General features: G+C 49.3%; 1 protein-coding gene across 2 annotated transcripts in view; it reads right to left on the bottom strand.

The window, feature by feature from the left end:
• Window positions 1-1,466: 1,466 nt before the first annotated feature.
• The window catches only part of ANKRD55 (ankyrin repeat domain 55), a 30,230-nt gene continuing 14,985 nt past the window's right edge, over window positions 1,467-16,711 (bottom strand). For both annotated transcript variants that reach the window (XM_032952354.2, XM_032952355.2), the window contains exons 5-11: window positions 12,073-12,133; window positions 10,543-10,671; window positions 8,683-8,867; window positions 6,865-7,032; window positions 5,087-6,021; window positions 4,833-4,931; window positions 1,467-4,354 (exon numbers count right to left, since the gene is read on the bottom strand). In XM_032952354.2, the coding sequence (XP_032808245.2) occupies window positions 3,675-4,354; window positions 4,833-4,931; window positions 5,087-6,021; window positions 6,865-7,032; window positions 8,683-8,867; window positions 10,543-10,671; window positions 12,073-12,133 (2,257 nt within the window). In that variant the 3' untranslated portion in view covers window positions 1,467-3,674. The remainder of the gene's footprint in view (window positions 4,355-4,832; window positions 4,932-5,086; window positions 6,022-6,864; window positions 7,033-8,682; window positions 8,868-10,542; window positions 10,672-12,072; window positions 12,134-16,711) is intronic.

Below are 16,711 nucleotides of genomic sequence, written 5' to 3'. Positions count from 1 at the left end.
TAAAGTCACGTAGGTAAAAAATAAAACAACAAAAATCACGAGGACAGTACGGTCCCCTTCACCTGATGAAGGCCACTTGTGTTGTGGCCGAAACGTCGTGATTTTTGTTTTATTTTTTACCTACGTGACTTTACCGAATAGAACCAAAGAGTAACGTTTGACTTGGTTGATGACATTTTTCCAAAAGTTGCTCAATTTGAAACCATCCTCTCGGTTGAAGTTGTGTCTATGTTTGTATATCTGGATGGCTTCATGGACAAATCTTTGGTAATAACCGGGAGGTTTGCAGAGTACTTTGGTATCAGAGAAAACAATCTCATGAGAACCCGCTGTGTTGAAACAATGATCAGCCACGGCCGAAGAATTCGTTCTGCCGTGTTTCAAATCTGATTTGTGCTCGCGAATTCGGTCAGAAATGTGTCGTTTCGTCTCCCCGATGTAGCAGTCACCACAGGTACAACTCAATTTGTAAACACCGGGGTACTGTAAGTCAGGAATGACATCCTTTACGGATGGGATCAGATCCCGGATTTTGTGTACTGTATTGAACCAGACCTGGATCTTGTGTTTGTTTAGAATTTTGGAAATCTTTTTGGTAACGCCTGCTATGTAAGACAGTGTGATGGTTTTGATCGGAGTATCAGGTGGTTGTTTCTGTATAGTGGGAGAAACAGCTTGGCGGATGGTACGGTCAGAGTATCCGTTCCTCTTGAGGGCCAGGTGTACATGTTTTAATTCACTGGCCAGGTGGTGTTGGTCAGAAATGCAATGAGCCCTATGGTATAATGTTTTGATGAGAGAGTTCTTTTGAGCCGGGTGGTGGTGGGAATCAGGCTTCAAGTATGAATCTGTGTGGGTGGACTTTCTGTACAGTACTTGTACAGTACTTGTTCTAAGTCAACCCCCAGCCAGGATTCAAACTCGCAACCTTGAAATTGCAAGCCATTCACTCAACCACTGAGATTCTAAGGCAGTGTTTTTTCACTCATTCTTAGAGGGGGGCCACTTTCTCCTATAAGACATTATCAGTGTGAGGGCCGCCACACATTTGAAACCATTGGGGTTTGACAATGACGGGCGGTGTTGTCACGTGTTGTGTATTGGCAGGGGCCGCACGTCAGGGGCCGCACTAAAGGCCATCAAGGGCCACCAGTGGCCCACGGGCCTTGCAATAAAGAACACTGCTCGAAGCTCTGACAAAAACAACACATTTATCAACACCACTGCCTGCGATATATATAACAGGCAATGTTTTGGACATTAGTCTAAGTCTGACAATATCGGGCACAATGAAGGTAATTTAATCACAGGCGTTTGAGACCAATCGGTGAAGTTCTCACGTCAAAAAAAGTGCAATTTTTGTATTTCAATGGAGACCTGGTTTCAAATATAATAACATGTTGAAATGTAAATAATAAATTATGACAGTGTGACACTTCGTAAGAATCATGACAGTGACATTGGTGGGAAATCTCAGGCATTCGCAACATTTATTGAAATGACACGTAGGTTTTTTTTTTTAAGGGCACGGCACTGCGGAATCAGGGACGAGCCAAGATGAAAAGAACAGCCAAGACCATTTGGTGGACGTATCGCGTTCACAGAGAACGCGGCAACTGGGCACGCAGAAACGGAACACATCTTTTCGACAGAAAGGCATTCGCTTTTAAGTGCACTTAAAATGTTTGAACCCTACTACCTTAAAAATATAATCATTTTTAAGAGTTCCGTACACAACGACACTTCATTAACATCGTGTAAAATTGCTTGCAAGCTGCCTACAAATGGATACTATTAAGCCAGACTCTCGCAAGTGGGCATGAACGCAGGCCACCCTTCACTTTTCCCCAAGGCAGATACATTAATCAACGGAATAAATAGAAAATGTCATAAAACTACAGTATGTCCAAATATGCGGTCGCCATCTCCTTATGCATGCACATGCAGGCTAGTTATTAGCTTTATCACGGGAGCTCCCCGACTGACCACAATGATATCTAAGCCGCAATTATAAAGGAACCTAGCTCTGTAGCGTGTTTTCCGGTCGCACACCGTGTGCTGTTCGGCGTGCAGTAGACATTCAGATCCTGAAGAAGCTCCGAAACGTTAGACATCATGCCGAACAACACGCGGAACAACTCGAAAACACATCGGACAGCTGTGCAGTACAACAGTGAACACCTACCCAGCAGTACAATTTAGAGTTACCTTGCCGTATATCCAATGTGGATTTTGGCCTTTGAGTTAAAAATAGGAAACAACGTGAAAATGTGAGTGTTGCATTCTTAAGGTGTTCGTCAAATACCATAAAGCACAATGACTACTTCAATGCATATTACCCGCTTTGATGTATGGGTCAGGAACACAGACATCGACTTAGAAAATGGAGCAAAAGCTGAGCAGTAAACAACAAAAAAAACGCGTGTGGAATTAAACTAAAGAGGACACGTGAATTGGGGAATAAAAGCAAATCAGAGACATGAAATGGAGGGTTAATGAAAGTGGGCTTTTGGCAGAACACATTGCAATACAGGATGATGGCCGATGGAAGAGACTGGTAATGGCATGGCAGCCAAAGGGGTAAAACACACACAGACACGAGAGGATGAATACCACGGAGACGGATTGATGAGATCGGTTCACGTGGAGGCGTGCGATGGATTGTGGCATGAGGGATGGCGTCCTTCATCCAGCAGTGGATAGACAATGGCTCATGATGATGAAAATAAATCACGTCTCCTTTCCTAATGACACTTTGCTTGCTAAAGGGAAGTGAATTAATAATGATTCTTACCTTTTGAAAATAGCGTGCAATTACACCAATGTACAACATACGATCCACTTCTCCAATCTCTAAGGGGGTCATGCCTCAGTTTGGTCTCGTTTATATGCATACAGTATTGCATTTAGTTTAGAATGCAGTGACCCAGCTACATTAAATTTGGTATTCTGATACAGATAATGCCCTGTTCCTTCTGGACACAGTTCAACGCAAAACCAGGAGGGAGCAGTGGTGTGGTGGTTACCGCACCGCTTGTATAAACCCGGCGACCTGAGTTTGATTTCCGGCCCGTCAATATCGAACCTGGGCCTGCCTCCCACCTCACCACATCTTCACCAACCCACAGTGTAACCAGTGTAGTGAAGCATGTTCAACAATCCCATGACCAACCAGGTGTAGGGGAGGTCTTCACCCAGCAGAGGGTTGACAGAGGGCTGTTAGTTATTACGTGAACTTGTGTCACGAATTCCATTCAAATAAAATGTATTGAATCAATATACGTCTTTTATTATTACTTTATCATGTAAAACAACTGGCCACCTGTGGCCTAGGGCTAGATTTATGGGGGGGAGGGGGGGGCTGAGGGGGTGCAAACGGGCCAAAAACGCCAGACGGGTCCCATAAAATACATTACATTTTCTGAAAATGTTTTTGTTGGTTGGGGCTTTTGTCTGTCTTCATGTTTGAGGCAGGGGAGTAGTTAGCGGGCAAAGGGGTGTCCCAGAAGTCAAGGTACCTGAATCCGGCCCTGCCATGGCCAACACCAAATTTGCTCCATGGGCGAATTGTCAAACAGCTTTCGCCACAGAATACCTACCATATGTGGAGATGGTCGAATCGAAAAGCGTGAAACATCACCGCCGTAGCCAAGGCCACTCAGCGTCCGCTTCGTTCATCGGCTGCCCTGGAGGCCCTCGCCAGCGCCGGGCGGCTTTCGGTGGACAGGGATGGCGGGCAGGACGCGCCGGGTGGAGCGGAGGGGCTCTCCGAGTGCCGACAGCGATCCGGTCGGTGGGAGCCACGGGTGGCTCAGCTCGGAGGAGGCAGTCATGGGCGCCAGCAGAGTCAGCCTGGCCAGACCCACGTCCAACCCTGGGTAGGAGCTTGGCATGGCCTTGCCGAGACCGGAGTCCGACTGGCTGTGCCTCATGCTCGCGCTGTCCAGCTTCAGCCCCCCGGAGCTGAGCCTCGTTAGGTTGGAGTCTGAGCTGAGCACGGGCTTGAGCTGGCTTGGACCGCCCTCAGCTTTTAACCCAAGCCCGAGATGGCTGAAGCAGGCCTCGGCGGCGTTCCCCACACCGCTCAGCCCACTCAGGCAAGGGTCAAAGTGAGGCGTGGGGTTGAGTCTGCCGATGCCCGATTCGTGGTCCGGCAGAGGGCCGAGCACGAGCTTGTTTGGATTGACGGCCACGGGCGAGGGAGGCCTTTGGCAGGCATTGGCACCGGCAGCTCCCGCCCTCGCATGGCCCAGGGCATCGGGGAAGGACCACGAGGAGGAGGAGGAGACGTAGGAGGGCGTGAGGGGCAGTGAAGGCGACTTGGTGATCCCGGGCAGCTTGGCCTCGAGAGGAGCTTTGCACAAAACAGAGCGGGACGATTGTTTGAAAACGTTGCATAAACTCAGTGAGCAATGGAAACAGATTCCTACGCCGAGTTTAACATTCACTCAATTTATGCACATCTCCTGTTGCCCTTTTGAGAAAAACTTTTTTGTTTGCAGTAGAGTCCCGATGAAAACAATAAGCGCATATAGCTTTGTAAAATAAAGCCTCACTGTAGGTTGTAGACTAGACGTTCTACTATCTATAAATCGAGTGTCAAATACTAATTGTCATTCAGGGGTGGAGGAGCGGCGATCATCATTGCCAAGTCATATGAGAGAATGGTAAATTGACAAACCAGATAATCTGCCCACCGATAATCAAGGGTTGGTTGTACATGCAACCTTTCTATTAAAAAAACCCAATTGTTTCAAGTTTTTCAAAGGTCATCTATCTCTACATTTATATGATGCTGCTAAGGATGTTAGGCCAGGTCTAAGGCCATTTACTTTTGGAAAGTAGGCTTCCTGGAAGAGTTGATAAGCTTCGTCGAGGCAGCATGGATTCCTTTGATTGTCCCTTGGGCTGCACCTGAGGGTCCGGGTCTCCTGTGAACACACGTCATCCACAAAGACAATATTGTTGTGCATCCAACACCCCGTGACATTTCTCCACAGCGACGAGCACAGAGACTACAAATGCCCCTTGAACTACAAGGCCACCACACTTTTAAAATCAGCACACTCAGACGATTCATTACAACCTGTGCTGGGTGGGTACAGGGCTGGCAGGTACGCAGGCAGGTAAGAGCACGATAGTTTCCTGCTCCCGTTCAGGAGGGGCGGCGGCTGCGTTGGCAGCGGCTGTGTTGGCGTTGGCAGCGGTGGCGCATTGCTGCTGCTGGGGGCTCCGCGTCTTCCCGGCCTTGCCCAGCTCAGCTCCCTGGGCCCATCCGTAGCCTCCGTGCCCAGACGCACGGCCTTCCCGTCAAACAGATCGTGCTCGCTTCGGCTCTTCCGCGAGCACGTGCCGAGCAGCAGCCGCCCCGCCACCGCCGCGGTCGTGGCGGTGGCCGCGGCGGCCGCCGCCGCCGAGCTTCCGGTGAGGGCGCCGAACCGGGCCGCCTGCCCGTCGCATTGCTCCGCCGCCACAGCCAGCGACGACGGCGTAGCGGTGGCCGCGGTGCCGCCGCCCGCCGCGCCAGACCCGTGCGTCGGCAAGGAGCTGCCGAGCGTGATGGGGGGCAGGCTGCGCGTGCGAGCGGGGAAGGTGCCCCTCGCTGTGATGAAGGAGCCGAGCACGAACCGCCCCTGCGACCCGCACTGCTTTCCCCAGCTGGGGCGGCCAGCGACGTGCGCTCTCGCTTGCGTGTTCACGCTCGTGTCCTCGCGCGTGCCCTCGTGCGCGGCCACAAGCGCGCTCGTGACGTCCGGCGGGTCCTTTCGTGCTCCTCCGTCGAAGGTGGCGATGATTTCGTCGACCTCGAAGGTTTCGTTGCTAGCGAGCGGGCGCGCGTCCGGCGCGTCCGGCACGTCGCCGCCACCGCCGCCACCACCACCGCCGTCGCCGCGCTCCACATCCTTCTCCTTCTTGCTCCCGCGGCTCCGCGAGAAGATCTTATTGAGCACTCGGAAGCGGCCGTCGCGACGCTGCTCGCACGCCTCCCGAGACGGTGTGGCGATCGCCGCCGACTCGGCCCTGTGGCGCCGTGCACGCAGAGAGCAAAGTGTCGCCTACTAAATTTCTACAGTGGGTCGACGATGGGGCGTAAATGTCCACGTTGATTTAGGCGAATGAACCAAACGAGAGAGGCGGTGCAAGGAAGTATTGGAATATATGCTGCTGCCAAAGACAGATGGCAGAAAGCACTGTGTAATCCATGCGTAGGAATGCTCTTTCCTGCAATTAAGACGGACAAAAGAAATTTGAAAAGCAGGGTGTACTGGATACTCGTTACAGAAGGATACAGCCTCTAAACTGGTCCCGAATAGAGAAGAAAAAAGGTTGCACATAGAAGAAGGCCTGATTCAGGCAGTGATGCGAAGGAAACTATCAGTACTGTATTTGGACACATGTGTAGGATGGACAACAATAGGAACATTAAAAGTTTGTTGCTCAGAAAAGTTGAAGGAACCGTAAAAAGAGGAAGACCGAACAGAGAATGGCTTGACGACATCGTAAGAGATTGGTGCGAGAAAGATACGGCCACTACTTGAGCGTATTGGCACAAGACAGGGCGGAAGGTGGAAACGAATGACAAAATATCCAGTGGACACCTTCGGGCTATCTGCCCATGGATCGTGACGATGATGAGGGCGTATTAGACGGCCGGTACAACTGGCATAGACGTTACAAGCGAGACAGCCAAAACACACAAGGCGGACGGTACAATACGAGGTAGGCCGGACACACGAGACAAAGACGGCCAGTACAGACGAAATAGACACTCCGGATGAGACAAGACAAGACGAATCGCGCGAGGCGGACGACGCAGGGCAGCAGGGCGGCCGTAGGGCCGGATGGCTTAGTGCCCGCGCGCACCTGGGCTGCGTCGAGAGCAGCTTGACGCAGCCCGAGTGGTTGCAGTGCACGGCGTAGGAGAGCGGGGTGTTCTCGCTGATGTCACTCGGGCTGGGGTCGACGCCCAGCGCCAGCAGCACCTCCACGCAGCTCTCTCGGCCGGCCGCCGCCGCCCAGTGCAGAGGGGTCCTGTGGTGGGAGGGGTGGGGCGGCAGGGTGTGTGCCCCGCAAAGCACGAAATCTATTCAACTATTTTTATTTTATTTTACCAGGTACGCACCAGCATAATAAAAAAAAGCTCTTTTTCCAGAAGCGACTTGGCCACAAATGATAGCTCAACGAATTGCCTTATCGCGTGGAAATTTCTCGCGGCAGCCAAATAAACTAAATGCATGTTGATTGCAAATGTGGAGGGAGACACCGGAGGGCCTGGGGAAAAATCCACGCGGGGAGAGAGACACGCAAACTCCAAATATGCAGCAGCAGGCATCAGGGTTGGTATTGAAGCCACGACCTCCTGCACACCAGGCGAGGGAGTTCGCATCTCCTCGCCACCGTTGCTGGCTCGTCACGTGCGGCGTGGCTGTCGAACAGCGACGTTTACGATGGCGCGCGGAAGGTTTCTGTGCCGCGTTTTAATCGTTCACCTTCGCGACATTTTCGGACTTTAATTTTTTAGGCTTCTCATTTAGACGTGGCATTTTTTGGATGCCATGCAGACGCACTGAGAAATTATCTGCATTGGCTTTTGTTTAATTGCGAGCTCCAGGTGTGGCCTTTATGGAAGCATTTAAGAGCACCAGCGTAATCAAAATGACTCTTTCAGCCGAGGCTTCTTGTTATAGATTGTATAGACCCATCTGTTGTTTATCACATCAGTGGCCACAGGCCTATTTCCACCTCATTTACACCTCATTTCCCAGCCCTTTCACAATTGTCCGCTTCACGCGTAAAATTGCCGCTGGTTAGAAACACAGGAGAAAATTAATTTCTTAATAAAACGCGAGGAAAATTTCTCACTAAGAAAATTATCGCCTTGTTTCTTTGAACGTTGATGGAACTAGGTATTCCAATTTTTAAGGAAATTACCGGGATAAAGAAAATGATACCCTCGTCACAACATCTGCAATCAATTCTTCCCGGTGGTCTCTAGGCAACCGGGATTCTTCTATATTGAGGTTTTTTTTGTCTATTCTCCAGACGGTGTGAGCCACGGGGAAGGAAGGCAGATTTGGTCAAACCTGAGGAGGGCTCCTTTTCCTAAACAGATCTGAGTCCCGATGAGTAGTCTGTGAGTCACTGCCATTCCCACTCGTGCAATAAGCAGCTCAATCACCCACTCACCCATTCATTTTGCATCTCTGATTCACACGGTTAGCTATGTACGATGCGAAAGAAGTTCAACATACATATATACATCCACCCATCCGCTCACCCACCTAATAATTAATCTGCTAACACACTCACGCATTCACCTAGTCATTCACTCACCCACTCACCAACTCACTCATCTGTTTCGCCGTTTATCCACTCCCTCACTCATCCGCTCACCCCATCCCATGCATTTGTCTGCTCACCCACTCATCTACTCACCCGTTCACCAGCTCACTCATCTGTTTCGCCATTTATCCACTCGCTCGCTGACTTAACCCGCTCGCCCACTCACACAGTCAACCCGCTCGTCTACAGTCAACCCACTCACCCGCTCACAAAATCAACCCACTCACAGTCAACCCGCTCACCCAACTCAACCTCCTCACCCACTCACCCCATCTCACCCACTCATCCACCTGGCACGCCTCCCTTCCCTCCCATCCCGCTCGCTCCCCCGCTGCCAACCTATCGTCGACGTCGAGGGCCTGGAGGTTGCACTCGGGGACGCGTGCAAGCAGCGCGATGATGGCCGCGTGTCCGGCGGCGGCGGCGACGTGGACGCACGTCTTCCCGTTCTCGTCGTCGTAGTTCACGACGGACGGGCCCAGCCGGTGCTGCAGCATCAGCTCGCACGCCCGTTCGCCGCCGTTCTGAGCGCGCCGCACGCGGGCGAGGGTGAGAAGCGCGCAAAGCCCGTTGCAACGCTCTTCTCCGACTCGGTTTAAGATATTCACGAGGTTAGCATCGTCCGTCTCTTCGTAATGAAGCGGGGGGTGGGGGGTGGAGGTGCCTGCATGGGGCACGATAACTCCCCATGAAGACGATCCAACACGGACGAACCTGCGACCTAGAGCGCTGCTCATATTAGGGATTCACCCAAACTCTAAAACTGGCCAAATTGATCCAGACCAGAGCAAAAAACAACAGCGCTTTTAAACCATGCACAAGCACTGACAAGCTACCCATGACACATTAAATTCTTCCAAAGACAAACGGAAGTTGGAAAGCACGATATAGTCCTTTGGTAAGAATAATTTTCACAACCTGCTTTTGTTTCCAAGAGGATGTGAAATACGAGAAATCGAGATCATCGGAAGTGGATCTGCGTACCGCTGTTTTTATTGTATAAAAAGTATCTGACCGCATGAACAAGCGCAAATTTTACGAAAACACCAAACTCATAACCGCTCTAAAGAGGGTGCCACTGCTCGGAATATCAGCTGATTAGATATTATCGAAAAAGCAACTCGCCAAAAATGTGCCTGATCTTGTCAGTACGCTTAAGCCTGGTTAGTACTTATATCGGTGACCATCTGGGCTTGCTAGATGTTGTAGGCATGGGGCAGCGAGGTTTGGCCAGGAGATTTACAGTTCTGAGTATTACCCCCTCGTACACCTGGGGTGGATTTCCTCAGGTTTTTTTTCCGGTTTCCTTCCACAAATATCCAAACACTCATCACCGGTCTTGTCCAAACATCCCAACGTAGTCAAACGCTTCAGAAAACGAGTACTTTTAGACTCAGCGAGGCTATCCTCGGTATATATAGATATAAAAAAATATATTTAAAAAAACGGCAACGTATTTTTTTCGTCAGCAGGCACCGCAAAGGCAGCAATCACCGCGCAACCACGCGGCAGGCCACGCTCCATCGCGCAAAAGCGCCACATCCTGGCAGCCGTCCTAACCCGGCAGTTGCCACGGCAGCACCGGTATCGACCCGAACCCGCCCGCCACCTGGCCCCGTAATCTACTCCCCAGACCTGAGGGCGGGCCGTCCAGTTCTTTACTGTTCGTCTGCCTGCCGTGGGCCGGTCGGTAGGGTAGCCGCCTGTCCTGGTTTTCCCAGGATCGTCCTCCCTCTCTCTTTTAGGTACAGCTACCCTGGGAAATCTCTTAAGTCTTTCCAGGAATATTAAGAGTCCCGGCGTTTTGTCAGTTGCGTCGCAGTACACCGCTCAAGACGATGCATTTACATGTGGTCCTCTCGTCTTCTGGTATCATGAGTCTCGTGGATAAATTTTCTAAAAGATTCATCCTGTTGCACCACGATGTTGGAGAAGTAAAAGTTTGGATGGTTACAAAAGATGGCTGTACTCATCAGCTTTCAGGAAGGGTATGTTGTGTAAATCGCATGGTCAATAATTTAGAATTTTCAAGAGGAAACCTGGACAGCGTAACTGAAAATTATAAAAATGGGCACATTATGAATTTCGAAAAAATATATTAATGGATATTTCTATTTTCTTGCCATGACATGTCCGAGTTTTTTGTACCTCAGAGGTGGCAACCCTACCGGTTGGCCATGCCTGATCTGTTGGCCTCACCTGTGCGGCCCAGTGCAGGGCAGTCTTGAAGTCCTTGTCCACCAGGCTGGGGTCGGCGTCGCGCTCCATCAGGGCCTGCACGTGCTCCGGGTGGTTGTGGAATGCTGCCCAATGCAGCGTCGTCATTCCCTGTGGAGCGGCGGCAGCAGAATGGGACGGGCAATTAGCGAAAACGGGGAAAGATGGTGGCCAGAAAATTGTCCCAGTGCATCGTGCACTTAAAGCAGTGTCCTTACTGTTGGCCAAATAAAACTTTCAACCACAGTTGGAAGGCAATCGCAAGTTCACACACCTCAGTCACTTGTCAGTGTCAGAGGTCCTTTAAATGACTGAGCACTGGAATAAAAAGACTTTCCAGGTTGAAGATATCCCCCTGTAACACCCGATTAGTGACGCTTAGATGCGTGTTAGTGATTTATAAACATATATTTGCAGGCTGATGTCAAGTAATAGGCCTCATGTAGCCGTGGCCTTATGAAATTAAATTGTGGGTCAGGTAGCGCCTATCGACCGAATGAGACCTGTCCAACAAGGCCGGGTGACACCTGAAGCCAGAGTTGGCTGTTGTCATGGGGTCATGAGGGTTTCCGAATTTAGTGGAAGATTAATGCAGCTATGTGGAGGGCCTGTACAGCAGGGAGTCTCGCTGGCTAAGTAATAATAATACTTTTGTTCATTTACAAGCAAAGCCTCATTGAGATGCAGAACTCATTTTAAACATAGGCTGGGGGGGGCAGCATTGGCAGATTTGGCCAACTCCTTTTTAATGAGTGTTTTGCGTGAAGGAGGGAACCCAGAGAAAACCCACACATGTGAGCGGATAATACTCAAAAGTCACCGTAATATGACTACAATTCAATTTGCTGCACTGCAATCTGCCATCCATCTAGCAACACGGTGACTGTGTGGGAGCTTCAAAAATACATGTAACAAAGCTACGCGCGTCCGTGACCCACCAATCCTTGCCAACAAGATGCTGGATTACAGGCAAGTGACCAGCATGTTGTAACTACATCGTGTAGAGTGCCTTGCAAAGTCAGTGGCCAGTCAAGTTCTGGCCCGTACCCAGGTCACTGTTTGTGACCGACTGACTCCGATGAGGGAACATATAATTAATTCTAGAAATTCTTGCTAACTGCTGGATGTGATACCACATCAAAGGCTTGTTCTTTTTTGTTGTTGCTCTATCCACGCCTCAATGAGTTATAACAAAAAAAACGTCAAAAGCCCTTTAACAAACAATGGCTCTCATGTTTGAATTGTAATTTTTACATGTTTGTGTTTCCCGTCTCATTTTTCGACCACGCTTGTGCCTGCCCACCAGCCCTTTGACCTTCGAGCGTGCAATGGCCACATGCATTCGCGTGGCTATTGAATGTCTACGCGGCGCAAGTGCACCGGGACCCATGGGCTGAAGGAGCCCAGACGCTGGGCTACAAAGACTGCAGAAATTGAACGGGGAGCCCCGTTTCATTCATTGCACCAGAGCCCATGCCCACCACGCCACGCTGCTTGCCACCCGTCCCGCACCTCGTTGTCTTGATGGTTTATCTCTTGCACGGACGACTGCTGCAGAAGCACGTTGAGCATCCTGTGAAGACAAACATGCCGTCCATGCACAAGAACACACGTTGAAATACAAAACAAAGATCCACTGTATAGTCTGTAACAGACTTTTGGGGCAATTGCTGTTAGCGAGCACCTATGAAGGCCGGCACGGCACACGAGGGGGTGGGTGGCCATCACTACACCCGACCACCTTTGTCTCCCGAGTGGCGATGTTTACACACTGTACCATTTACTCATTTGAGACTGAGTCGACCTACGGGAGGCCCAGGACTGGTTCCGATAATCGTCACTGATCCTGGTGACCGAGAGTGTGGAATTGAACTCGGGTAGCTGGATTTTCAGCACGCTAATCGCTAGACTAACTGCTCCCCCCCCACACACACACACATACGGGCCTTCTTTAGCCGTATGGATGTAAGTGCTGCTGCAACAACTGTACCTATTAATACTCCGATATTCGAGTGCCCGTCCCACAAGTCAAACTGTCAATAAATCGTAATGGTTAAACATCACAATGCTGGTCCCTCCTGAAAATGAGTCTCGAGACTTGGCGAGGTATTTTTTGGGGTAAGTAATTGCCACTTCAATTAGCACATGAAAGCGGCACATCACATGAGTGGGTCAGTGTAAACCACCCACCCCTGGACTAGAAATAGCCATCACAAGGTGTTTAACATCCCACTTTATTAGGAGCTGGCGCGCTGAGGTGGTGCGCCACAAAATGACTGTATGTTTAGAGTTTGCGTGTCTCTCTCTCTGTGGTCGCGTGGATTATTCTCCGGGTCCTCCGGTTTATCCCTCCACATTTAGAAGCGTGCGTTTAGAGTATTTGGCTGCTATCAAACTTCCACACTATGATTAGCCACTTCGTTGAGCTGTCATCTGAAAAAGAGCTACATAACTTACCTGGCAAAATTTTAAAAAATGTTTATAGAGTTGAGTTTATTGCAGGAAGATCAGCGGAAATTGCGGCACGCTTTGTCCGTGCAAACTGTCTCAGTGGCGAGCATATTGACCGCTGGGATTAACCTTTACTCCATCCCGGCAACACAGCCCTGTGCCGTTGGAGAATTGCCTGTGAGGAGGCCAGGGATTAATTAATTGTAATTGTCTTTTCTGGCCAGCCAGGGTATTCACCGAGGACCGCGGCATGCAAAAATATATGTTTTTTTTTAAAACCTACGCACACATCAGGGCCGCAGGGGCAAAACAAAAAATCCGCAAATTGAAATCGCGAGGGCCGTTGATGTAATACAATTGCTTGAGTCAAGGCGGTGGTGGTGAGGGCGTGGGCTGGGCAAATCCACACGTGAAGGGATAAATAGAGCAACGACCACAAATGTTAATGGATAAATAAATAAAGCCCGCGAGATGTGAGGGTGGCGCTATCTGCATCAACAACAAGGAGCCAGCCCGTTGCCAGGGCGACCGAATCCCACGATGAGAGGGTAGCAACCGCTGCCTTGGAGAGAAAAAAAAGTCAGATGGCATTGTGATAACGCGCACGCACGCACTGTGAAGAAGACGCCTTCTTGTTTCGATGTCTTCGGATACACGGCGTTACCACGGCTCCCGTATGGTACCGTGGAAGACGCGACACTTGCGCTCCGTTAAAAGTGGCGACCTTTTTTATATTTGTAACGTGCGTTTTGCTGCCGTTTTAACTGAAGCCCTAAAAGCTGAGAAGCTTTTTTTCGAGTGTGAGACAGCGAGGAATCCAACCGCGTGGCATTTTTTTTTACAAATGCAGGGTACAAATTGCAGGGTTTTTTGGCCCCTATGTATTTTTCATTTTAATTTTATGAATTCGTAGATTGAAAATGTTTATTCAGATTACCGTATTTTAGCTACTTCTAAAGTAAACTGGCAATTTATAATCTAAAGCTCAATTAAAAATAATAATTTTACAAAAATCTTTAATTGTTTGTGAGGGAGAAAGAAGATCTCAATGTTTTGACTGAGTATCCTACTTTAGGCAATCTTGATTATTTATTGAGGAAATTGTATTATCTCCAGTTGGCCAAAGCGTCTTTCTTTGCTTTCTGTGACAGTAAAATACCCTGTTATGAATTTTAATTAACGACCTGCTGTTCATAATAAAACATGTTTGACTTGCTGGTTTAATGTGTTCCAATATTTCTGAATGTGAGAAATTTAATATTTTGTGTCCTTTTAAAAGCCATCCAAAAAACGACTGCTTGATGATAATGTCATCAACGACTGTTGTGAGCGCAACATCTTAAATTACGGCCACTAAATTAAACTGTACGCGAATTCGGTAGTAACAAAAAAACACGTCGCTAACCCAATTCGAAAACTGCGTATACATCTGTTAGAATTGGTGCACGTTTTAAAAACAAATAAACCACGCCGTTTACATACACACACCGCATGCGCGATATGCGGAAAACTACGCAGCAGATGAATAATGAATAGGCAAACCGTTTGGTCGAGCAGCAGCCACTACGAAGACAAAGGTTAAAGGTCACGGGCGTAGTCAACAGCAGCGTGTTCACGCTACCCATCGACGGGCGGCCCGCAGCTAATTTGGGAGTTCCTAGAAATGGCCCGGAGGGTTTCTGGGAATCTATTTAACCACGGTGACCCGCGCTCACGTAAGAGGCGGCCTTGCGCATGATACGCGTCGTCCTCCAGTCCATTTGCATGCAAATTATTTAGCACTCACTCTGTAATCACGCGGAGCAGCTTTCACCAAACACTGAGCGACGGTGACGCGTGCGGTGCCGCCGCTTTTACCGGCAAAATATTTTTCGCGCTCCAAGGTATTGTTGGGTGCACATTTTTTTGTTACTGTTTTTTTTTGTTGCTTAAAATATATTTTAAATCATCGGGCTTGGCATCAGCTCCAAGATGCAAGCAAATCTGCACGGCGATGTGCGGGGTGCATGTGGGTGTTTTATCGTTATTATTTTGTTGTACAATTCGTTTTTTGATTTGATAAACTGGTCTCTACCATAGGAATGTGGAATTTCCTGATGAGAGCCACCCACAGAACAAAACTGCGTAAGGACTCAACTTAAGACGTGCGTTGTTTTTGGGCACGCAAACATTTAGGTGCGCACTTGCAAAATGATTCGAGGAGTCTGCCGCGGTGTAATGGTCAGCACACTGAAGTGACAATCCAGAGGTCACCGGTTCGATTCGATCTCTCGACAATGCAGGTGAAAGAACGGCGCAATATTCTGTATCCCACCACCCCGCCTCGCCTCTGTCCACCCAGCGATGTAAGTGAGTTCACCGCCTCTTCCAAGACGTCTGGCCAGTGTGGAAGAGTAGGCCAAATACCCAGTTAGAGAGCATCTCTAAGAGCGCCCTCAAGTGGAAAGATACGCGTGGTGAGAGAAAGTTATAGGCAGGGTCGAACATTTACATTTCCGGAATTGTTCTGTTGTGAAACCTACCGACGGGAAAAAAAGTATAACAAGTCATCAAACAGTATTGCTGTTAATTGATGGGGGACTTCTGCTTCTCAAAATTCTACTTAATTGGCCCCGACATGTATAAATAAACAGGCGAGCGAAGAAGCAATTTAACAATGCTGCGCGCACACCTCTTGCCATGTTTAATGTTTTTGCCACTCTCTTTCACCTCCCCCACCACCCCCGACCAAAGCGTCGCTATAAAAAACGATAATGAAAGGTGAGGCCACCGAAGGTGAGCGCAAATTGTCTCCAGAGCATCGCTGCAAATTCCCTACACAGTCGCGCCTGCTGCACACACACACAGCCCTCTCTTCCTATTACACACACACAGCCCTCTCTTCCTATTACACACACACACAGCCCTCTCATCCTATTACACACACACACAGCCCTCTCTTCCTATTACACACACACACAGCCCTCTCATCCTATTACACACACACACACACAGCCCTCTCTTCCTATTACACACACACACAGCCCTCTCATCCTATTACACACACACACACACAGCCCTCTCATCCTATTACACACACACATCACTCTCATCCTATTACACACACACAGCCCTCTCTTCCTATTACACACACACAGCCCTCTCATCCTATTACACACACACAGCCCTCTCATCCTATTACACACACACAGCCCTCTCTTCCTATTACACACACACACACAGCCCTCTCATCCTATTACACACACACACAGCCCTCTCATCCTATTACACACACACACACAACCCTCTCGTTCTATTACACACACACAGCCCTCTCATCCTATTACACACACACACAGCCCTCCCTTCCTATTACACACACACACACAGCCCTCTCTTCCTATTACACACACACACAGCCCTCTCTTCCTATTACACACACACAGCCCTCTCATCCTATTACACACACACACACAACCCTCTCGTTCTATTACACACACACAGCCCTCTCATCCTATTACACACACACACAGCCCTCTCTTCCTATTACACACACACACACAGCCCTCTCTTCCTATTACACACACACAGCCCTCTCATCCTATTACACACACACAGCCCTCTCATCCTATTACACACACACATCACTCTCGTCCTATTACACACACACAGCCCTCTCTTCCTATTACACACACACATCACTCTCGTCCTATTACACCCA

This window comes from Petromyzon marinus, chromosome 11, assembly GCF_048934315.1.
Source record: "Petromyzon marinus isolate PM22_M1 ecotype Great Lakes invasive population chromosome 11, UKy_Petmar_22M1.pri1.0, whole genome shotgun sequence".
Classification (NCBI taxonomy): Eukaryota; Metazoa; Chordata; class Hyperoartia; order Petromyzontiformes; family Petromyzontidae; genus Petromyzon; species Petromyzon marinus.
This window is presented reverse-complemented; position numbering and strand designations above follow the sequence as displayed.